This window comes from Orcinus orca, chromosome 1 (genome assembly GCF_937001465.1).
Source record: "Orcinus orca chromosome 1, mOrcOrc1.1, whole genome shotgun sequence".
NCBI classification, from domain to species: domain Eukaryota; kingdom Metazoa; phylum Chordata; class Mammalia; order Artiodactyla; family Delphinidae; genus Orcinus; species Orcinus orca.
In genome coordinates this window covers 152,307,495-152,331,726 of record NC_064559.1, presented here as the reverse complement: position 1 = coordinate 152,331,726, position 24,232 = coordinate 152,307,495, and the positions used below count along the sequence as shown (strand labels likewise).

Genomic DNA, 24,232 nt, shown 5'->3' with positions numbered 1-24,232 from the left:
TTATTTTCTTTGAAATAATAAAATTCAATAGTGACAGTTGCTCCTTGTAACTTTTCATAGAATTTTAACAACTAAGTAACTGTATTTATGTAAAGCTCAGGAGCAGTTTATCAGAAGTTCATTTTTTTGTAACTAGCTATACTCACTCCTTTTGAGAAAGAATGTGAACCCACTACATAATTCTCTTTTGGGTTCTTCCTTCCCAAACATTAGTAAACTGTTTTCACAGTCTATTTTTTGCAAACTTAAGTCACCCGTAGGGTGTCTCACTTCAGAAAAACAAAGAGGCCAGAGCATTCTTGAAATTAATAAAGGAAATTGCTTTCAGGAAATTCCTTTAATTTTGGTGTCTAGTCAAAGTATTTTTTTCATGTGTCTGCATGTTTATGTTCTCTTTGGGCCCTGTAACATAAAGGAATTAGTGCGGTTGTTAATTCTAATTTTAAAAAGAGAGAGATTAATTGCTAAATTAATGAAGAATCTCATTATCATGATATTAGGATTTTGACTAAGGGTTTTAGCCTTCTTTTGCATTGAAAAGAATCTTGCAATTCTCAGTTGCTCTCTGAGTAGGAGTCATGTCTGGGCAGCTGAAGGGAGTTTAGTGGAGGAAATAGAGATGGAGATGAAGATGATATGGAGGAAAAAAAGATTATATGTGTTGAATTCTGACCACTTCTCAAAACTCTGTGTTCCACAGACCCACCTAGTTGAATATATTTATTATCCCACTTCATTGGCAAAGAAACCAAACCAGAAAAGACATGAGTACTAAAAATTCAAAAAGAAAACTGTCCAGTAGTGTCTGCCTGCATAATTATATTTTAACTGCTTAATTTTAACAGTTTGATTTATCATATGCTAGAAAAATCGTGTGTGGGCATATGCAAACATTAATCTCTAAAAGATAAAGATTAGAAAATTAATGCTTGAAATCAGACAGATGGTCATTGAATAGCTGTCTGGTTATTTTCAAGTAATATATACTTTAAATATGTTACCTCTATTTGATTTTCAAACAAACACATGTAAATTCATTCCTAACTAACCCAGGAGCCTCCATTCAGTACCTTTTTTCTCTTTTTTCATACTTGCTGATATGCTCATGAAAAAGGAATTCACACGGCCAAAGCCAAAGAAGAAAATTGAATTATTTCCTTACTTTTCACTATATCCACTAGACCCCAGGAAAATTTCATCTAATTTTGTTTAATTAATCCTGTCATAATAAATATTATTTTTAAATAGTTCCAAGCAATGCTTTTTAAAAATGCATGTAGTCAAAATGCAGATAGGGTGGTTATATAATTGTTTTCTAAAGGAGAACAATTAGGAAGGAGCACTCCATATAACTGGATGAAGCCTGGCAAGCAGTCCGTCTGTGCCATGTTATGAAGAGAATGGCCCAGTTCCCTCATTCCAGGGTTGGAGGACCATTCTTCACACAAAGAGTTGCACATACACTCTCTAACCAGGCTTTCTTTATCCATAGGGATCCTCCAAAACACGTGGAGAAAATGGCATAGGAAACATTGAGTATAATATCTCACCACATAAGAATTCCCCAGGAAATCAAGCAGTACTTGTATATCCTGTAGGTTAGAGGAGGAGAAAGCCTATGGAAAAAGTTAATCGGCGTCGACAGGAAAAATATCCCATTACTGTATCCCAACACGGGATGCCATCTTTCTGATGATGTATGATTATTTTCTGTTACTCAGGTCAGACTACGGAAGCCTCCCAAAATATCTAGTAGTAATAACAATAAATACAGGAGTATTATTATTTGTTAAAAATAATAAGCAGTAAATCAGCCAAAAATAAAATATATATGAAGAGTGTAAACTTTAATGCATAAATGGTCTATATAAATCAATTTGGAATCAAAACAATTATGATTTATTTACACTGAAATTCTAACAGCACAATATTTTTTGATGTGTTAATCTTTCCTCTAAGTGATCTGTAGATAATGTCATAGTGCCATGAATCTAGCACTATGCTAGTGTTAATACCATTTTGGATTAGTGCAAGACACATTCTCCCCGAATCAATACAGCCTTATAAAATTTGTTTTAGGTTATGGTTTGGAATATTGGAAGTTACATACTATGTATTATATGGTTTCAGTTTATATTCCAAGTGGTAAGATCACACTAAAGAAACAAATGAAGCAACTTTTAAATGTTGTAGTTTTTAACAATTGGTTAATTTTATAATGATTATTTTTATTCCAGTACTGTAAATTTAAACTTCTCTTTAAAATTCAGTAAATAACTATAAGATGGTTATTTTAATTGAATTTCTCACTGCTTCCAAAAAGCTATTAATTTACAGTTCTTACCACGTAAATAGTATATAATAATACCTCCAGTTTAGGATATATGTTTTTCTGTGATTAAACAAAATTAATTTTACCATAATCATGAGGGACTCTTTTCAGAAAACTATGATAAACTTCTATTACATCACTAAAGAATGCCATACCATTTTTGCAATAGACCCCGTCCCAGCAAAGCAACATTTTAGACAATGGACAAGAAGATGTATCTCCTAGTGGCCAGTGGAATCCTTATCCTCTTGGGAGGCGGGATGTACCTCCGGACACCATTACTAAAAAGGTAACCAATTTCAAATTAATGACACAAACCATGAATCTTGCATATCCATTGTAATATGTAATCCATATCTTGCATCTTAACATCATTTCTAACTTTGTGATAAATTTAGGCTAAATACTATCCCACAATAGGGAGTCTGGTTAACTGTAAGTGCATTGAAAAGAATGAAAAGTGAACATTGCCAAATGCTCAGAGCTGGTAATGAATTTTTATAAACGACATCCTGCCACCTATCTGAAGATCTGTCACCTCTTATTTGTGTCTGACACCCACCTGTGAAGTGCAACTACCGGAAATTGTGTAATGTATACTTTCTGACTCCGTTGGATTCAGCAGTATGGTGTAGCCAATTTGCATAAAATGAAATTTGACCACAAAAAATTGATTCACCATTTCTAAAGTCATAGCAACTCATTCATCCTGTCATTCATTCATCAGACACTTAGTGAGCAACTGTATGTGCTAAGCAGCACTACTATATGTTGAGTACTTGCTAGATGTTAGGGAACAAAAATGAATAAAATATGGTATGGTATCTTACCTCTAGTACCTATTAGTCTGGTGAGGTAGGTTCAGTGATGAGTAGGTAATTGTAATACGTCATGTTAAATCACCATAAAGGGAGCAAAAAGAAAGCTATAACCGAGAAGATAATTGCAACATATATGAGGGACAAGAGATTTATATTCCAGAATACATTTTTTAAAACTCCTACAAATCAATATGAAAAGTCATATAACACAGTACCAAAAGTATGGTAAAATACAAGGGCATCAGGAGAGTAAATTAACATTAAAATAAAACTGAACCTTTTTATCAATCAGGGAAATACAGAAAAAATGCTATTTTATACCTACTGGACTTACAAAAATTAAGAAGTATGAAAATATAAGTTCTCTGCAAGTATAAGAGCAATGTAATCTCTATACTTCTTGTGGGAGTATAAATCACAATCACATTGGCAACAAATTCTCTTTTAAAGCTGAATATGCATATACCCAACATTCCAATAATTGGCCTCCTAAGATATCCTAGAAGAACTCTTGTGTATGTCATTCAAGATACCAACATGTACAATGGTAGAATACTGGATAAGCCTAAATGTCTATCACAAGAAATGTGATAAAAAATATTCACACAAGGGAATACTTTACAGCAATGAACATTTGTTAGCTATAATTAGGATAATGTGTATAAACTTTAGAAGCATAGTTTGAGTGAAAAACAAGTTTCAGAAGATGGCACACATCAAGAGTTCCATATTTATAAATCTCAAAAACAAGCAAAACTAAAAATATATTATTTAGGCATAAGTATATGAGTGAGAAAAAACTTTTTATAAGGGAATGGTTAATATAACTTTAAGATTATGGTTATCTCTAAAGGGGAGGCTGGGGGTAGAATCAGGGAGGAAGCTAATATTAGTTTTAGTACTGTTCTGTTTCTTAAGCTGAATTGTGATTCTTACACTCTAGTTCTTAAGCTCATAAATGTTCATTTTATAATTGTGCTTCATAACATATACACTACATAATCCCATACTTTCTTTGTAACATAAGTGGTGATTTTTTCCCTTGATAAATACTTCAGTGTTTTTTTTGTTTGTTTGTTTTGCTGTACGCGGGCCTCTCACTGTTGTGGCCTCTCCTGCTGCGGAGCACAGGCTCCGGACACGCAGGCTCAGCGGCCATGGCTCACGGGTCCAGCCGCTCCGCGGCATGTGGGATCTTCCCGGACCGGGGCACAAACCCGCGTCCCCTGAACCGGCAGGCGGACTCTCAACCGCTGCACCACCAGGGAAGCCCTTCAGTGCTTTTTTAAAAGGATATATTAAATATCAAATTATTTTACCCCAAATAATTGTTAATATTCTGATTTGCAGGTGTTATACACGTTATTAATCTGCCTATTGAGCAATATCCAGCACTGCAGATATACTCCTGTGAAGATGGTTAGGAGAGCACCTGGAGAGGACACAAGTTTAGTAAAGAAATTAAAGAAAGTTAAGAGAGAAGAGTGGCTTAAAAGAAAGCTAGGAGGATAAGCATAAACCAGATTATGCTGGGCTTTATCCTGAAAGAAATGGGAAGAAGTGTTTTAAACAGGGAAGAGACATCATTAAATTTTTGTCTAAAGAGCACTCTAACAGCTTTTCAGAGAATGAATTGGTGAGCAGAAAAACTAGAGGCCATGGAATGAGTTACAAAGCTTCTCTTGTAATCCAAGGGAGAGTAGATGGAAGCAACGGGTGGTAGAGAGAAAATGCAAAGATCCACTATATTCTTAAAAGGTAGAGCCAACGTGATCTTGTGATTGACTGGACATAGGGCCTAAGAGACAGCTAAGAGTTCCAAGACTAATCCCCAGGTTTCTAATTTGTATGAGTCATGGTGTGCCATTCACTGAGATGGGAAAGCAAAAGAGTAATAGGTGTAAGTGGAGGAGGGGAGGGAAGTTTAAATTTTAAGATGTAGATTTGAGGTACCTTTAGGAAATCTGAGTGGAAATTTTTAGTGGATATTTAGATATAGTTTTCTGACGTTCAGGAGAGAAATCTTAGCTGGCGATACAAATTTAGCAATTAAAACATAAGTCATAATTGAGTCGTGAGTGAGACAGATAGACGACACAGAACTCCACAGAACACCAACGTTTAAGGCATGTCCTTAGAAACAAGAACAGAGAAGAAATGACCATCGATTTTGTCAATAAGTTTCTTTCTACCACAAGTTATAGAAAATTCCAGGCTTGAACACTAAAATATTTAGCTAACATAAGAAGTAGACAAGATCTAGGCTCTGATTAGTCTTCAGTTAGATAATTTTAAATACTTAGTTTTTTTTTTCCCTCTCCACTTTTCCATTCATATTGTTGGCTTTATCCTAAACTTGGTTCCTTTCATAATTATCAGATGGCTACCTATGGCAACTGAAGATAACAAGCTTCCTCCTTCCAATCCATCAGGAGAGAGAACCAAGTTTCCCATAGCTGTCTCTTACAAGCAAAACCTTTTTTCCCTAAATCCCCCCACAAGCCTCTTTTTACATCTCATTGATCCAAAACAGCTAAGGACTTCTCACCCCTAGCAAGATGAATGGAATTATATGATTGGCCTTGACTAATCTATTGGAATAGAATAGATGTGCTTTCAACTCCAATGACCACTAAAAAACTGTAGAAGGAAAAACAAGGAAAAGTGGCACCTTAGAAATCAAGTAGAAAAAAATGTTTAAAGGAGGGAAAGGTCAACAGTATCACATGGTGCAAAAAAAAATCAAGCAAGGTAAGTGAGTAAAGGCTCCTTGGCTTTAGCGACAAAAAGTAATTTACTTAACTGACAGGGCAGAATCCATAGGAACCTACATTAAGAAATAGAGAAACTTTAAAAAAACTCAAGAAAGGAGTTTCCTTTTAAAAGGAAAGAGAATTACGGTAGAATCTGGAAGGGGACATGAGGAAGACAGAAGGAATATTTAAGATGATTACATTTAAAGGCTGATGAGAAGCGATTGGTGAAGAGGAAGTTGGAAATCTCAGGGAAGTAGGGAAATCTGCTTCTTTATGAAAAAAGAGGAGATTGTGAATGTGATGGTAGGAAATTGAAGGAGTACCTATCAGAGCCAAGGGACCCTTACATAACCTAACCAAAGAGAGAACCGTAATCACGTACTTAGTTGCAAAGGGCTACTATAATTTTCCCATAAAAGGAAAAGCCTTATTCATTTATTACTCTAAATGGAATTAACAGGTATTTACATTATCCATTCATGCATCCATTTTACATAAAATCTATTTTCAAAGTCCATAATATTATGTTTAATCATATCATCAGTACAAATCATGATGATCATTTGCTTGCTTCTCTACTTGCTTTGAGAACCCCATGCAATTCTGTATTGATTAAACATTTGTGAGCTAGTTATTCTTGTTAACGGCTAAAATAATTGTTTAATCTATCTGAAAATTTCAGTAGCCTTTTATACGTCTTGTCAAATGTGAAATAATGTAATATGTATTTAAAATTTTACCATGTCTTTCATGTGTAAACTCACTTATAGCTTCTTCCTACTATCATAAGCATTTTCTGACTACCCTACGTTATAACACTTTTGCCTAAAATCTGAGACTTTAGAACGTAATAATGGATATGTTTACCTATTACGTCACAGAGTAAAGAGAATAAAGAATGCTTTAAATATTCAATTTTAGTTTTTTATTATATATTAATTGAGGATATCAAGTTAAAATTCTAGTGAGAATCAACCTAAGGAAATGAAAATGGTAATGGATTATTAGCCTGGGCTGCTGGATTTACCAAAATAGGGGTGAACGTTGCACTATTATTCTTTGAGTTTATATTTTATTCTACAATCAATTTTTTTTTAAGTCAGTGTTGGTTTTGCCATTGTCCTGAAGTAAGTAGTCATTAGGCTAGATAGGATGACAATGAAAAATCAGAAATTAAACTACAAATGGAATGCGGAATCAAGGATAATAAGTGGTGAAGAAGTCTTAGTCAGTACCCCATTTGAGTCTGCTTCTCAAAGTCTCTGCCGAAGATTTTTTAAATCTTATCTCTATGCCAAGGGATACTACTATGATGCTACTACTAGGATAATACTACTGTGTAGTTCTAGTACTGTGATACTACTGTGATCAGAAAGTACTGTGATGCTGCAGAGATTCCGTGGGAAATCCATTTTAGAAAGACTATGATTGAACTTGTGGCTCTCTGTTCTAGTTGTTGTATCTTTTGAACTAATATTGGTAATACCTATGGCTATGCCTAGCAGTACTCCAAGCATTACAGGAGAACAAATATGGGTACCCTCCAACCTGTGGATCCAGAAGTTTAGATATATAACATAAACAAAATGTGTTCATCTATCAGAAAGAATTTTGCTCCTGTGTCCACCATCATTGTTCTATGTACCTGAGAGTGGCTAATATATGGCAAAGTGTTGAGGGTGTTAAATCCTAGCCTCTTTTTTCAGTGGCATAATAGTAGGAGGTAGTTTTTAAATTCTCCCGTGCTATGTCAGTCTCCAAAATCTCAAATTCTGGTGTCCATTAATTCAAAAAGTCTGGGAATCACTGCTAGAAGAGCATGTCACAGTAAGGTAAATCCACCCTCACACCCTCAAATTCCAGACAGTACTGCTTGAGCACTTTGAGAATTGCTGTTAAAAACTTTAGTTTTTAACAAAAGTGCTCAGAAGGAGTATCTGCATTTTAGAGTCGTATCACATCATTGCTTTTACTGCTTCAGTCTATTGGATTAAGTCACAGTCACCATGGTAAGAACTATGAGGTACCATGCATTAAATACTACCCTGTATCAGGCATTGTGCTAAATGCTTTCATGTATTTGTTCGTCTTATCTTCACAACAGTCATATGAGGTAAACACTATTATTTTTGTCCACTTTAATGAAAGAAGAAATTGAATTTAGACTTCCTCAGTTAGAGACTTGGAGTTGAGGTTAGGTTACTTGCCAAGATCACATGGGTGACTAAATATTTTAGATGACTCTCCTAAATGTAACCGAATATAGTATGAAGGTCATAATGTAAAATATAAACGAAAACCATTTTCATTTTAAAGTCAGACATTGTACTCTGATTTGGTAGCATTCTCCATAAGGATGACAAGGCTGTTTTTCTCTAAATCTGAAATGACAAACTCTGTTAAAAGTATTGAGAGTCTTAAAAAGCTTTAATATCCCTGAGAAGATTTTAAATTGAAGGACAATACCTGTAAGGGTATGTTAAAATGCTGGAGCAGGAAAACATTGCAGCAAAAAGGCTGAAGTGACATATTAAAACAAATGAAACTTAAAACATTTCTCTTCTTGAAAGAGTAACCAAGAAACTTTAAAATTCCAGTTATATTAAATCTGAAAATTCTTTAATATGTAAAGACTAGACATTCAAAGGTCTCTTTCAGCATTAGTGACCCTTCCCTCCTCAAGTGTCTGTTATTCTAGGTTAAGTGCATAATGACTTGGCAGTTAGAATAATAAAGGTGGGTATCAAGGGTCAACATCAGGATGTACGTAGTTGAAGAAAAAGGTATAAAAATGTAGCTAATTTAGTCTTGGCTCACAGACATGCCCCTTATGCTGAACTTGCCCATGATTTTCTCACATCTACAATGCCAGCCATTGCAAGCTCAGCCATTAAGAGCTTCAGGATTTCCAGATGCTCGTCATCTCTGAGGCATGCCCAGGAACTCATTAGCAGAAACTAAAAGAAATTATGTGGGGTTTGATCATTTTTATGTTCTTTTAATTCTTTCTTTCACAGGCCCCCAAATCGAAAGTTTTGCTTTTTCAGACCATATGACGTATTAAAATTTTTTTTAATTTATTAATATTCATTCCTTATTATAATTTTGCCATTTGTCATGTTTCTTAGTATAATGCATTTTACTGTTTCTTTTTATACATATATAGAAAGATCAAGTCTAAAATATCTTTTGAAAAATCTTAAATTGTTTTGCTATTGACGATACAACCACACCATCATTTGTGTTTAAAACAACTGAGTCAAACTACTACTGGGATTGATTTTTCACTTGGTAACAAAAATCAGTCTGTTGTAGAATTTTTCACAGGATAAGAATAAATTTATGTCATTTTTAAATAAGTAGATGTTTAAAAGAAAATCAACTTAAGAAAAATCAAGCTATACATTTAGTAATTTAAATAAAATCATTTTATTATGCTATAAAAAAATCTTATCTAAAATGTATAATCTTTAAGTTGTAGTCATTGAAAAGTAATTTTCTCCAAAATTACTGCCTTTAAAAACAAATATTGCTATCAGTACTCTATATATGTACAACTGAAATAAATGTAACTACAATTATTGGCTTTTATATTTAACTGAGAATGGACATTATTGCTGTTGGAATCCCTTATATCAAAGACAGGGGATGGGAGGTGGGGCAGGGGCGGAAGGCTCACTTACACAGAAATAGAGGAAAGTCTGGAATAAACAAGAAAGATAGGTGAAGATTTAAATATTAGAAAACATAGGAATGGCAACAAGTAGAACAAATCCTGAGGCTATAAGAGAGCAAGTCAAGGTGTGGATGAAGCAGATATGAAAATCAACTGGGTAAACCTTAACATATGAGAGATAAGAGACAGGAAATAGAAATGTTTCCTATTTCCATCAGTAACAGAAAAGTCAAGCATATCTGGTCTAGTTTAAGTAATATTGAAATTCTAAAAAAATGCTTTTTAAACTTTAGTGAATGTCAATGCCGTAGCTAAACTCTCCTTTTGTACAGAAGGAAATAGGTCAAGTAGTGTAAGTTTCACCTGAGGCTTTGTATTTTTTCCCTCCTAAAGCAATATGCGTTATTAACAGTGAAGAATGCCCAGGAGTAATGCCTCGACTTCATCAGTTCATAAGCAAACAAAACCAATATTCTCTATTACTGTGAGTAATGCCAAGCACAATCCTGGCTCCCTCTTTTCTGATTCTCTTTCCCAAACCTCATTTTTCTCCTCTGATAGGAGGAAATTTTGCACTGGTTGCAGTAAATTTTTCTTCTGGTAGACTGGGTCATCACTGAAACTCAAAAACAGACTGGAGGGCTTTCCTGGTGGCACAGTGGTTGAGAGTCCGCCTGCCAATGCAGGGGACACGAGTTCGTGACCCAGTCTGGGAAGATCCCACATGCTGTGGAGCGGCTGAGCCCGTGAGCCATGGCCGCTGAGCCTGCGCGTCCGGAATCCTGCATATAGAGTCATTTTGAACTCCAAACATTTTTATAAACATTAGGAAAAGAGATCTTTTTGAGTCAGTTGGTAGGTTGAGATTCTCCTTGCTTCCCTCAACCATCCTCTTCCTATCACCCTCACTCATGTTGGTGTCACTTCTACTGAGGCTGCTGGACTTCAAGAAGAAATAAATAGCAGTCAAATGCATTTGCTATCAGTGAGCTTTGCCCCCAAAATGAGAAGTGAGTCAGTGAAAGGGTAGATTGATGAAGTCATACAATTACAGATTTTTTAATTATCAAAAACAAATAAACAAAACTTTTAGCACTATCTGTTGCCCCCAGAGAGACATTTCTTAGACAAATATATTGAGTTTTTCTTTTGACCAAAAGCCACTTTTTTCAAGGGACATAAGTTTAAAAAGGAAAGCGGAACTGTGGGAAAACACCAAATGTGTCCAAATGAAAAAGAACCTCTAACCCTAGCAGAACTTTGACTCTCTAGATCAATGATAATGCAACTCCACTTCCCTTTGAGTTTCGGTATTCAGAAATAATCTGGAACTGAATATTTGTGTGAATAGTAAGTATCCACACCTTAATTTCACCCTTAGGTTGAAAAGGGAGTTTTAAGCAACAGTTCCAATCACACCAGTTGCCTGAGAGGTGAACATACCCACTGTCATAAATATCACTCCAGGTTAGGAAGGATTAGGAATAAAGTAAGTAGATGAAAATTATATCTTAGGGGACTTCTGTGATTAAGGATCAACTATTGATGACATTTTTAGGCATCTATCAAACACGTATCGAAGGCTCATTGAAATTTTTGATGCTTACATTTAGTGTCTATATTAAGACAGCCACTAATTTCCCTCCCTAACAAATACATGCCTCTGTCTCTACCACACTAGCCTCAGCATGGTCTTTATGGAATAGATATGTCATTGTTCTAGAATAGGATAAAAATGCACTGTTTGGGGTTGTACAAGTTAAAATATATAGAACATTCCAAAGAACAATTACAGGAATTGTAAGCTAAGGGTTCAAATCTAGTCTTGAGACTTTCATATTGCACTTCTTTTGGGTTTACCAGTATCAGAACTGTTATTCAGATGAACTAAATGTACTCTTTTTTAAAAAAAGCTTATTGATTGATGATTGTGTTACCTTTCCCAGTGTGCCCATGAAGCCATGCCTTTTGCTATACTAGAGAAATAAGAATGAATACATCCAATTAGATTCAAATCTCCCTATAATTGGAAATTATTTATATAAGAGAGAGAAGGCTGAAAATATATAAAGACTTGCTTGCTAAACAAGAATTAATTGCCAAAGCAAGAGTACATGGCCAGTAGGAAGTCAAAAATTTCACGAAAATGGGATCCTTCAGAGGCAGTTCCATACACTTAGTGGCTAAATCAGGAAGAAGCTTTTGAAAAAAATCAATGAAATAATTTTCTGTATTTAATGAACCATTTCAAATATTCCTTTTGTTAATCTAAACAGCCAGGATGATATATTTTAATCAGTTGATTTTAGTATTATTTAATTCATAGGTATTTTTAAAACTTACTCTATTCCTATTATGTAATTAAATTTGTTCTAAAAAATAGTTCAGGTAGGAAGTTGTAGAAATGTGAATGGAAAATTCTTCCCTAACTTACAGCAAGAACGACAGCTGAATATTGTTTAGTTTCACAGTCACTTTTGTATTGGATTTTCGTACTTAATACAACATTAATTCTTTAATTCACAAAGCACATTATTTTATCTCCTAATACCAGTGCAACAATATAGCTATCTCCAGTAGTGTGGGACATTACTGTCATAAAATCAGGAGATTGTTCTTATCCAGACTGACTCTAAATTATTTCCTTAATAAAAGTGCAAACCCAAAGAGTGTCTATCAAATGGCTATTAAGTAAGAGGAAAAAAAAATCTTGCCACAGATCAAAGCAATAGAAAACAGTGGCAGATTAAAACTACTTACTTCATCAATTCTTAACATAGGTGTTCCTTAACACAAATGACTATTCGACTTCAGAAAATGGAGCTAACTCAATAACATTTATACTATCTTCATTTCAGAAGAAATATAAAAGCAAAAATAAAATGTGAAATTAATCCATTGTAATGAAAATGCCCGTGATTGAGTATGTAATTTGAAGACCTAAACCACATGACAACTGGCAGATGATCAAGGATTGCTGCCAAATAGAGGATGTCAAAATGATAAGGTGCCATTTCTTGACACTTGATTTTTATCTGGCTTACTCCACTACCTTTAGGTTCCTAGAAATCTTAAGGGCAAAATAAGTAATTGTCAAACTTTTATTGTTAGTGCTAACATCTTCCTTTTCATTTTATTTCAGGAATGTAAAAGTCAGCATCATCACACAACAAACTGTAGGTGGAATGTGTAGATTTAGCTCTAATTTCACCATTTTTTCTATTATGGATCCTCTGTTGTTTTTTCATTTTGATTAATAATTTCCAATTCCAGAGCTATGTTTTATAAGTTGACATTTAATCACAGAAAAATTTGCTTATAGAGATACACTAAGCCACAAATGACTACCTGCACATATCAGCCAGCTGCCATCCTAAGGCATATGCACTGAAGGGAAAGGCCCTATTGCCTCACTTTTTTATCTGTCATTTGAAGCACTGGAGTATATTACCAGTATTTGGCTCTAAAAAATTTAAGATCAGCAAATAATTTGAATCCCCTCCCCCAATACTGCACTGTGCCAGCAGAATGCACTGTCACCAAGTCCCAAGGGCAAGAGAAACAGCAACTCCCTACCCGCTCTCCTTCAAGCTTCAGAGCTCCCTTTCATGTATTCGTAAAAGTTTGTCCTCTAATGTCCAAATGGGAGAACATAGATTTTTGGCATCAAAATTGCCCTAGCTGAATACAAACACCACAAGAGGAAAAAAATAAAGCTTAACAGTTTGGTTGTCATAATCATAAAACAGTATCTACAGTACATATTAGGCATTGTACTAAGGTGCTTGACATAAATACACTCTTATCTTCAAGACAACATTATTCTGCTTCATTTGATATGATCACATGATTTTTCTTCTGTAGCCCATTAATACAAGGCATTGCATTGGTTGATTTTCAAATATTGAAAAAGCTTTGTATTATTCAAGTAACCCCCACTCAGCCATTGATGTTTCTTTTTATATATTGCTGAATGCTATTTGCCAATATTTTGTTAAGGACTTTGGCATCAGTATTCTAAAGGATATTAGTCTGTAATTTTCTTTTTCTTTCTTTCTTTCTTTTTTTTTTTTTTTTTTTGTACTGTCCTTATGTGGTTTTATTCACAAATTGAGAAGCTTTTCTGCCTCATCTATTATCTGGAAAAGTATGTATGTGCAGAATTACTGTTGACTCTTATTTAAACGTTTGATAGAATTCTCCAGTGTAACCATCTGGGCCCAGAGGTTTTTTTCCTGGAAGTTTTAAAATTATATCCAACCTTGATAGTTTCAGGACTATTCAAATTACCTAGTTCGTATTGTGTGAGTTATAGTAGTTTGTGTTTTTTGAGGAAATGAATCATTTCATATGAGTTGTCAAATTTACTTATGTAGAGTTATTTGTAGTATTATACCTTATTATCCTTATGATGTCTGCAGGGCCTTTATTGATATCCCCTTCACTCTTGATTTTGGTCTTTCTTTTTCTTTTTCAGTCTTGCTAGAAGTATGTCAATTTTATTGATCTTTTCAGAGAACCAGCTCTTTGTTTTATTCATTTTATCTGTAATTCATTTTGTTTCATCAATTTCTGAACTTTTTTATTATTTCCTACCTTCACTTGCTTTTGGTTTATTTGACTCCTATTTTTCTAAGCTATTGAGGTAGTATCTTAATTACTGATTTGAGGTGTCTTCTTTTCTAGTATATGCACTACTTTAGCTGTATTTTGCAAATTTGCATTTACATTCAGTTCAATGTATTGTTTTATTTCCCTTGAGACTTCCTCTCTGATCCATGAATTATTTAGAACTACATTGTTTAGCTCCCAAATGTTTGAATATTTTCCTTTTATTTTTCTATCATTCATTCCTAGTTTGATTTATTGTGGCTGGAGAACACATTCTGTGTGATTTCAGTTCTTTAAAATTTGTGGAGATTTGTTTTCCAAATCAGGATATAGTCTTAGTAAATATTCTGTAGGAACTTGAAGAGAATGTGTATCCTGCTGCTGTCAGATAGAATGTTCTGTAAGTGATAATTAGATCTGGTGGGTTGATGGTATTGTTGAATTCTTCTTTTTCTTGCTAATTTTCAGTCTAGTTCTTCTATCAGTTGTTTAGAGAAGGGTGTTGAAATCTCCAACTATAACAATAACGAATTTGTCTATTTTTTTCTTAGTTCTATCAATTTTGCTTTACACATTTGCACCTCTGTTGTTTGTTGTGTATACATTTAGGATTGCTATGTCTTCTTGGTGGATTGACTCTTCTTCATCCTATAAAATTCCTCTTTATTCCTAGTACATTTTCTTTGCTCTGAAATCTACTTTATCTAGTATTAATGTAGCCACCTATCATTTCCTTTAATTCATATTTGCATGATATTTATTTTTGATTCTTTTAATATCTACCTGCCTAGTTATAGTTGAAGTGACTTCTTATAGTCTGCATGTAGTTGAATAATGTTTTTTAATCCAGCCTGCCAAGATCTGTCTTTTAATTTGTGTGTTTAATCTCTATGCACTTAATTTAATTTGACACATTAAGGTTTAGGTCTTAATTTAAGTTCTTTTTTTCTGTTTGTCTCTTTTTTTGCTTCTCTAATTTCTTTTTCCTGCTTCTTCTGAGGTGTTTGAATTCTTTTTAGAATTTAATTTTGATTTATCTACAGTGTTTCTAGTATATCTTTTTGTGTAGCTTTTTTAGTTATTGTTCCTGGTATTGCATTACATATACATAACTTATAAGAGTCTACTAGCATCATCACTTAGCAGTTCAACTGAAGTATAGAAACCTTACCTTCTTTTATGTCCCTTCACCCTCCTCAGTGTATATACATTTAGAATCACCTCAGACAGTAACATAATTTTACTTCAATCATCAAACATAATTTTGAAAATTCAAGAGGAAAAAGAGAGCTTTTTTTTTTTACCCATATATTTGCTTGCCATGTTCTTTCTCCTTTCCTAATGCTCCAAATTTTCTTCTTTTATCATTTTCTTTTGATTTAGACAAATTCCTTTAGCTATTATTTTAGGATAAGTTTAATGGTGACAGATACTCTTCATTTTCCCTCATCTGAGAATGTTTCAATTTCTCTTTAATTACTGAAGAATATTTTCACAAGTATAGGACGTTGGGGTGACAATTCTTTTCCTTCAGCACTTGAAAAATATTGTGTCACTTCCTTCTGTCCTCCATGTTTTTTTCTTTTGTTTTTTTTTTTGCGGTACGCGAGCCTCTCACTGTTGTGGCCTCTCCCATTGCGGAGCGCAGGCTCTGGACGCGCAGGCTCAGCGGCCATGGCTCACAGGCGCAGCCGCTCCGCGGCATGTGGGATCTTCCCGGACCAGGCACAAACCCGTGTCCCCTGCATCGGCAGGCGGACTCTCAACCACTGGGCCACCAGGGAAGCCCTGTCCTCCATGGTTTTTGATGAGATATCCACTGTCATTCAAATTGTTTTTCCTCTATAGGTAAGACGTCATTTTTCTCCAGCTGCTTTTAAGAGTTCTCCTTTGTCTTTAGTTTTCACAAGTTTGATTATCATGTGTTTGTGCATGGATTTCTTTGGATTTACCCTGTGTGGTATTCTCTCTGCTTCTTAAATCTATAAGATTTGCCAAATTTCAGAATTTTTCAGCCATTATTTCTTCTTTTAATTTTTCAGCTCCACTTTCTTTCTCCTCTTTTATGATAATATTACTGTTGGAACTTTTGAACAGAGTCTCTGAGACTGTTCATTTTTTTTTCAATGTGTTTTCTCTCCGTTACAGATTAGATAATTTCTACTGTCTTATCTTTCAGGTTATTGTTTCTTTCCTCTGTTCTCTACATTCTGATGTTAAGTCTACTCACAGAGCTTTTCAGTTATTGTATTTTCCAGCTCTAAAATTTCTATTTGTTTCTTCTTTACATCTTCTGTTTCTTAGCTAAGACATTATATTTCTTCAGAAGTTTTCTATTTTTTAGTTTTTTTCAAGCATTTGTGTAATTGGTCATTGAAGCACTTCTTTAATTGTTGTCTTAAAAATCTTTGTCAGGTAATTCTAATTTCTGTCTTCTCAATGTTGGCCTCTATTGGTGGTCTTTTTTTCATTGTTTGAGATCTTCCTGGTTCTTGGTATGATTAAAACCTAGACGTTTTCATATTATGTTATAAAACTCTGGATTGTATTTAACCATCTGTTGCAGCTGGCCTTCTCTGACACCACTCCATTTGGGGAATGGTGGAGCACCTCATTTTGGCCAAGTGGAGGTACAAGTCCAATTTTTCCATTTAGCATCCAGTGACACTTGAGGCAAAGTCTCCTTGTTATTGCTAGGTGGGGATTGAAGTTCCAGCTCCCAGATGGCCCCACTGATACCTCAGTGGGAGTAGCCTCATTATAATTGGGTGATGGAGAAAATCCTGACTCTCTACTAAGACCTCCTCTAACCACCCTAATGGGAAGGTAGAGGAGTGCCTCATTACTGCTGGGTCAGAGTGTAAGTTCATGCTCCTTATGTGGTCTCCATTAACACCACTGGGTGAGGAGTGGGTTACTGCTGGCCAGTGGGGATGAATGCAGTGACACCTTACTTGGCCTTCTCTGACACCACCCCAACAGGAGTGTTGTGCCTTGTTAAATCCCTATAAGGGTAGAAGTATCAGCTTCCCACTTGGCCTTTGCTGGCATTGTTGGGATGGGACCACAGTTCTTTCCATGTTGTTTGGCTGTAGTAGAGCAATCTGAAAGTTTTCTGTCTTGCTAGGATGCCCTTTTTTCCTGGTTCTTTGGCTAGAGAGAGTAGGCTTTTGTTGGGGCTTTTGCTGTCTGCACTGGCTGGCATTTTAGGGGATGCCCACTTTTTCAACTCCTAGTCTGGGATATATGACACAAAAATAAAACCTGAGAAATTTACCACCATCTTGTTACTTGGTCCTTGGCTTCTTCAGTCTACTTCCCAGAGTTTTCCTATATTTGTTTATGTACAATGTCCAGAGTTTTTCATTGTTCTTAATGGAGGGAACAGGGAACAGTATACCTACTCCACATACCAGAAGCAGAAATCCTACTGTCTCAATTTCTAAAACCAAAAGTGCATGTTAGAAAAAACAAAGGGAGGAGAAACACTGCAGAGTACATGGTGCAGATAGAAAGTGATAGGACTGTTTTGTTGTTGTTTTACAAAATTACTGAAACTGACTCATTTAAATGAGTGCTGATGTTTCCTTGAAATCAGTTACTTAATTATCCTCTGTATGTAATTCTGTATTGTTGACGCTGACCCCAAACATCTTTAGAACTCTTTTGAACTTAATTTTAGAGAATGAGTTGTACCCATTTGAATATTCTCAGTGGCATAAACTGTCATCCTTTGAGGCTGTGTTTGATTTTGGGGAGCACCACAAGTGGTCCAAGAGCAAAGATGGGTAGTAAAACTGATAACCAAATTGAGTAATAAACTTCTCAGTCTAACACTCTTTTCTAAGAAAATAGTGTGAACCAAAACTTTGTTGTAGTGAAAAAGTCATTTATTTTATACCATACAAAACCTCCCAAACACTTCAAATTTCCACATAATAAGCCTGATGAGCTGTGAGATGAATGGCGTATGAACAGTGCCATTTGGTATCAAATCACATTTCTTTTCTGTGGCTTTGACATAAATATTTCCTTGGGTCCTATGGATATTGAAGTTTTCCCCATAAACCTTGATAGTATGGTTTTGGGTCAACTTGAAAACATCATATTCCATCACTATTCTCAAATACATGTTATTTTGTCCAACCTCCCATTGAAAGTTCAAAACAAATGTCAAATCTCTATTTCTTTTTATCATTCAAAATGTGTACCTCAGCCTTTATAGAAATTCCTTCATGTTCAAATTCTCCTTCAGTGTGAGTCAGTGTCCTCATAGCTAACCCTCTATCTGAACGAATCCAGTCTCGATATTTCCTACATTTTCATCAGTCCTTTGTACTTCATCATGAGCATCCTTATTACCTTTCTTAAGCCTCTGTGCCAGTCAAAATAACTTACTCTTTACAGTCCCTCCACACCATAATTGTCCCTTTAGATGTCTTGTGTCATTCATATTTGCTTACCTTCACAAAGAATTTAGTGTTAATTCTTTGCTTTCTATAGCTGTCATTCCCCATCCTCATTTATTGCACCCGGTAGCCCCAATAAAGAGTGAAAAAACTGCTACTGATGTGAACAGAATCATTTTACAGAATGTTCCTTCCATGCCCACTTTATGCTTTGCCAAGCCATCTGTGAACATGAGTGTCATTATTTCATAATCATGGAAAGATTACTAAATACACAGAGTATCCTCCTAATTGCTCAAGTATAAAGTTCTAAGTCAAATACGTAGGATCTAAAATAGATAATAGACCTAATTCAATAAGTAGGAATGGCCCTTTGGCAAATTGAAGAGCTGCTAAAGAAATTTAATATATCCTTCCTTAACAATCAGATCCTTCTGTTCCTTTCTGTGGTTTCTTTTCATTTCATAGTTCAACTATTGTAGGAAGAGAGACAATTCTGGGGAATGGTGGTTGCAATGTAATTTTATGTTTAAGAGCATGAACTCTGATTGCCAGACAGCCTTGGTTCAAATCCCAGTCCAGCCAGTTTACCAGTTGTGCAAATTACTGGGGAAAGTTACTTAACCTCTCCAAGCCTTAGTTTCCTCCTCAGTAAAATTAAGTAATAATAACTAATAAATAATTATCCCTTAATGCTATTGTAAGGATTAAAGGAGGCAATATGTATAAGGTAAGTTTTAGTACATTATCTAGCACCTAGTATTTGAATAGTAGCCATTGTTTCTTAAGTGCCAGTTACTGTGCCGGTTATTAAAGATGGTAAGTAAGATGTGGTGCTTGCTCTCAAAGAGTTTCAAATCAAAGCATAATTAAAGTTTGAACTGTCCCATCAGAAGGAAAAAATAAACAATAAAAATAAGTCTAAAGGGTATTATAGTTCTATAATATCTATGTTTTTTTACCCTTAGATAGACCATTACCAGAATATTCTAATCAATGAAATTATTATTAAGCAGTCATTATTGACTTTCTAATGGATTATGCATTGTGGGACTAAAGCTATGTTCTGGAGCTCTCTAAGTTTTTCTGGGTATAAAAATTATTTGCTTGTCTGTCACTTTCAATTAAACAACCAGTCTTCCTCTTTCCCATTGGCTCAAGGACTAACTGAAGACCCATGAGTATTATACCAGTGGATGTGAGAAGCAGATATAAATGTAAAATCAATTGCTTGTTCAGTAGCCAGGCCAGTCAGCCTTAGTCCACCTACACCCCCAGTTCCTCTAGCTCCAGGAAATCATTTTCTCTAACTGAATAACTCATCAGGCCAGTGACTTCATTCAGAGTACAGCAGCCCCAAATGTGATACTGGGTTTATCATGGCTTTCCTTGCCTACCAAACAAGAGAACGTGAAATTCCAAGGAGGTAGGAGAGAATTGAATTTGCAACAAGGAAAAACTCGACCAGAAGGGTGTTCAGTCTTCTAGAATGGCTGAGAAAGTTGTGACATCTTTCATTTAGATTTCTGAGAAGGAAATAGATACATTAGAGAAATACACATTTGCCCTTTATGAGGTTATCTTAGTTGTGTTTATGCTGTCGTAATTTTCTGATCCCTGGTTGCATTAGACAGTATTAGATTGATAATTGTTTTGTTATTGTGCTGTTATAGCCTGAAACTTTATTTTGCATCTTTTCCTCCAGTTTCTCATGACTGAAATATCTTTACTGTCTTTGAATGTAAAAAGTAGTACATGATAAGACAATCAGTTGGATATCTAAAATATAATCAAATGATTTTTTTCTTTCCCTTGCATATTGCTAAATAATAATTTTGAATATTTTCTTCACTGAAATTACCTCTTGTTTGGAATCAAAAAACATGCCTTCCCTCTCTAAATGATTTTGCATGATCACTGTCATCTCCTATGTCTCTTATGTTGCTCTTCTTTAAGAACTTTAAAATAATTAAAATTCATCTTTTCCTTGAATACTTGTTTAATAATTTTTCCTTTATACCTCCAATCTGACTTTTTCATAGTAATTAAAAATCTTGATTAGTCAGGAAAATTCACAAACTTTCCTAACTAATGAATTCTAAGGTGAAATTTACTTTTAAATTCCAAATTGCCTACCCTTAAAAGGTCAAAAGAAAGACAGTGGATTCAGGAAGTAATCCATTGGGTGAAGTACCAAGCACAGCATTAAAACGTAGGTTTAAAAGTATTAAAGATAAGCATTCACTTCCCATGTTAGACCTCCATGTTAAACCATACTTAATTTTAAAAGGCACGTTCTAGGGGACTTCCGTGGCAGTCCAGTGGTTAGGACTCTGCCCTTCCACTGCAGGGGGCACAGGTTTGATCCCTGGTCGGGGAATTAAGAGCCCCACAAGCTGCGAGGCATGGCTAAATAAATAAATAAATGGCATGTTCTAGGTTATCAGCTCACAAACAGAACTGCTTGCTTGACAGAAAAGATATCAGGTAGAATGACTCAAGGAGCCCATGCTAGAATGAAGGTAAGAAAATCGGAATGAACGAGAAACAGGATTAGGCACCAGTCATTTAAAGATGGGAGACCAAAGTAAGCATGCCCTTTCTCCTCTAGCAACCACCCTCAAGGGCTGATAAATGATCATTGTTGTTTTAAATGAGGTACTGATGAGTCTCTCTGAAAGCTCATGTGAAGATGATCTGCATGCAGAGTTCACTTTAAAGACCTTTCCATATCTAGTGCCTCTACAGGCTACAGATATTCGCAGGAATTTATCACATGATTAATTTTTAATGGAACTTAAAGATTGCAAAAACCATACTCTTGATTTAATATTGCAGAAAATTAATAAATATTGATTATACTCACCTGAACAAGCTTCCTATACATGTGTGTGGCATAAAGGCAAATATGCAATTCAATTCTTCTGCTGCAGAATTAGAAAGTAGCTTCTATAATTTTCTCCCTGATGTTTCATATATTACATCTCTCTCCCTGCTATTATTCTAAATGAAATGCCAGATAGAACTCCACTTTATTTTTTAAGTTGTGACTTTTTTTTCTTCTTGAGATTTTCCAAACTGAACTTTGTTTCCTTAAAATGGGGGCTAAAATAAGCTTTGGCAAGCCATCAGATGACAAGTGTATTTAACGTGACCTTGCTCCGATATTAGCATTTTCACAAACCACAGCAGGCAGACCCTTACTGTTTTTTCATTATCCTTCCTAGCCATGGCCGAAAGCCCAAATTATGCCACTTTACTTACTGGAGAAGTATTCTGTACTTTCTTTTTTCTACTTTAATCACATCCTTTCAACACCACAAACCTTCTGACAGATTATCTTCTCCACAGGCAGGCAGCCACATCCAGACCTTGATGGGGTCCCAGAGCCTTCAACATCGTAGCCGGGAGCAGCAGCCATATGAGGGAAACATAAACAAAGTGACCATCCAGCAGTTTCAGTCACCATTGCCTATTCAGATCCCCTCTTCACAGGCCACCCGGGGACCTCAGCCTGGACGGTGCTTAATTCAAACTAAAGGGCAAAGGAGTATGGATGGCTATCCAGAGCAGGTGAGTAGAGCTTTTATAATTGATAAATTTTCAGGAAATATTTGGGGAAAGTCCCATAAATCCGTGGTTTGCCTTCCCTCATTAATGTAGTTTGGGACACATTAATGCTGTCACCATGTTGAATGGAGTAGAGCACTCTTTGTAGGGATTTTATCATTATTTTCATTGGTTAAGAACTACAACATAGAGTAATTGATGGTTGGTAAAATGCCCATTTCACATAAAGAAAAATTGATGAATTGGAATAGTTTTTTCTGGTTTATCCTGCACCTCCTTCTGCCCACTCCCAACTCCAATTTAGCTCTGCAGCACAGCTTTTGAATGTTACAAAGAGCTTCAATGGATTAGGTATATTTACCAAGGCCTCTGGTGAAATTGTAAAAACTGAACTGTATATTCCCATCGATTTGTGGGAACATTTTTTAAAAGTTTTATCTTCTGATTTTTGAGTAATACAGAGATAAAGCTTTGCTATGAACAAAATGATAAAGAGCAGTTAGGAAACATTTATGAAACGCTCCAAAAGCTATTGATAAGTGCCATGTAGTAAAAAAAGAATTGCTGCTCCTCTGACCTATTTAAATTAGGATCTGGTTTTCCATTGTAGACTCTGCTTTCCTTTCTTAAGGCCAGAACACTGAATAAGATCTCATCTCTTGAGTCATATTAAGGTTAGAAAGTAAGACATCAAGATATTAATACTCTCAGAAAATTAATTTCTCTTATTAATTAGTAAGAGAAATTAATTTAATTTAATTAATTTAATTAAAACTAATTTCTCTTATTTCATTCTTTAGATAATTAGGCAAAGCTCCCACTGACTTCTCTAACCCCTTAATATGGTTTATAACGGTTTCACTTTATTATTGCTTATTCAAAGCTTCACGTATCACTGTCCTTATTTCCTAAACATATCAGACAAGATTATCTTCATTCTCCAGTTTTTTCCTTTATGCTGTTGGGTCATTTATTATTTGGATCCCAGCTACTTCTGACATCTACTGAGTTTCTTAATACCCTTCTTGAAGCTGAGATAGGGTTTTTTGGGGGTTTTTTTTGGCGGTACGCGGACCTCTCGTTGTGGCCGCTCCCGCTGCGGAGCACAGGCTCCGGACGCGCAGGCTCAGCGGCCATGGCTCACGGGCCCAGCCGCTCCGTGGCATGTGGGATCTTCCGGGACCAGGGCACGAACCCGTGTCCCCTGCATCAGCAGGCGGACTCCCAACCACTGCGCCACCAGGGAAGGCCTGAGATAGGGTTTTTTAAGATAATCTTCTTCCTATCCTGCCTTGATCTAGGCCAAATGTTGGATTTAAGGTAAAATAAATCAGACAGGTGTCTTTAATCAGGTAATGAGGTGAGGTTTTTAATTCTAAAAAGTTAATAAAGTTTTAAATTATGCTTTACCGCAGGCAGCTTAGGTTAAAAATTGTTCATATATCCTCTCCCCCACAAATATCATAACTTCAATCCAGTTCTCTGATTTAATGATTCCTGTTAACAGGAATAATTAATAAGATAAGTTATTACAAATTTTTTTCTCCCAGAATCAGCACATTTAAAATCCACTGAGATCAATGCCCTCTGTTTCCCCTACTTTGAATAGTAGGGTTAGTATTAACATACAGTTATTCTTAACACTCTAAATTTAAAGGCCTTTTTTACATTATTTCTCAAAAAATACATAAATTATATAGCTTGACTTAATGAGAGGATTATTAAGTTTTAGTTTACATGCTTATCAAACTTAAAATATCATGATTCTTTCAAAGAATGTATTTATAGTCATTGTAAGTGTTTTGATTTGTAACTCTAACAACATCAGGTGTCTTTCAAACTGAGAGATAAAAACTTAAACATTCAGTGGTTATATTAAGGAAAGTACTTAAGTGTAATTCCTTTTGAATTCCTGGTTTTTTCTGCCTTGGTTTCAGGCTGAAATGGTTTGGAATGCTGAGATGAAAACTTTGGAGTGACCACGAGAAAGCCTAAGGAGCATTTAAACCAATAGTACTAGTCCCCAAACTATGCTCCCCCCTCCCCTGAGTTATAAA

The 24,232-nt window shown here is 35.3% G+C and overlaps 1 protein-coding gene across 5 annotated transcripts in view; it reads left to right on the top strand.

The window, feature by feature from the left end:
• LRRC7 (leucine rich repeat containing 7) overlaps window positions 1-24,232 on the top strand; it is a 502,831-nt gene that overhangs the window by 420,879 nt on the left and 57,720 nt on the right. For 4 of the 5 annotated variants that reach the window (XM_033407473.2, XM_004280746.4, XM_049699429.1 and 1 more), the window contains 2 exons: window positions 2,502-2,621; window positions 21,957-22,178. In XM_033407473.2, coding sequence (XP_033263364.1) covers window positions 2,502-2,621; window positions 21,957-22,178 — 342 coding nt within the window. The remainder of the gene's footprint in view (window positions 1-2,501; window positions 2,622-21,956; window positions 22,179-24,232) is intronic. The other variant, XM_049699435.1, reaches the window with a different exon arrangement.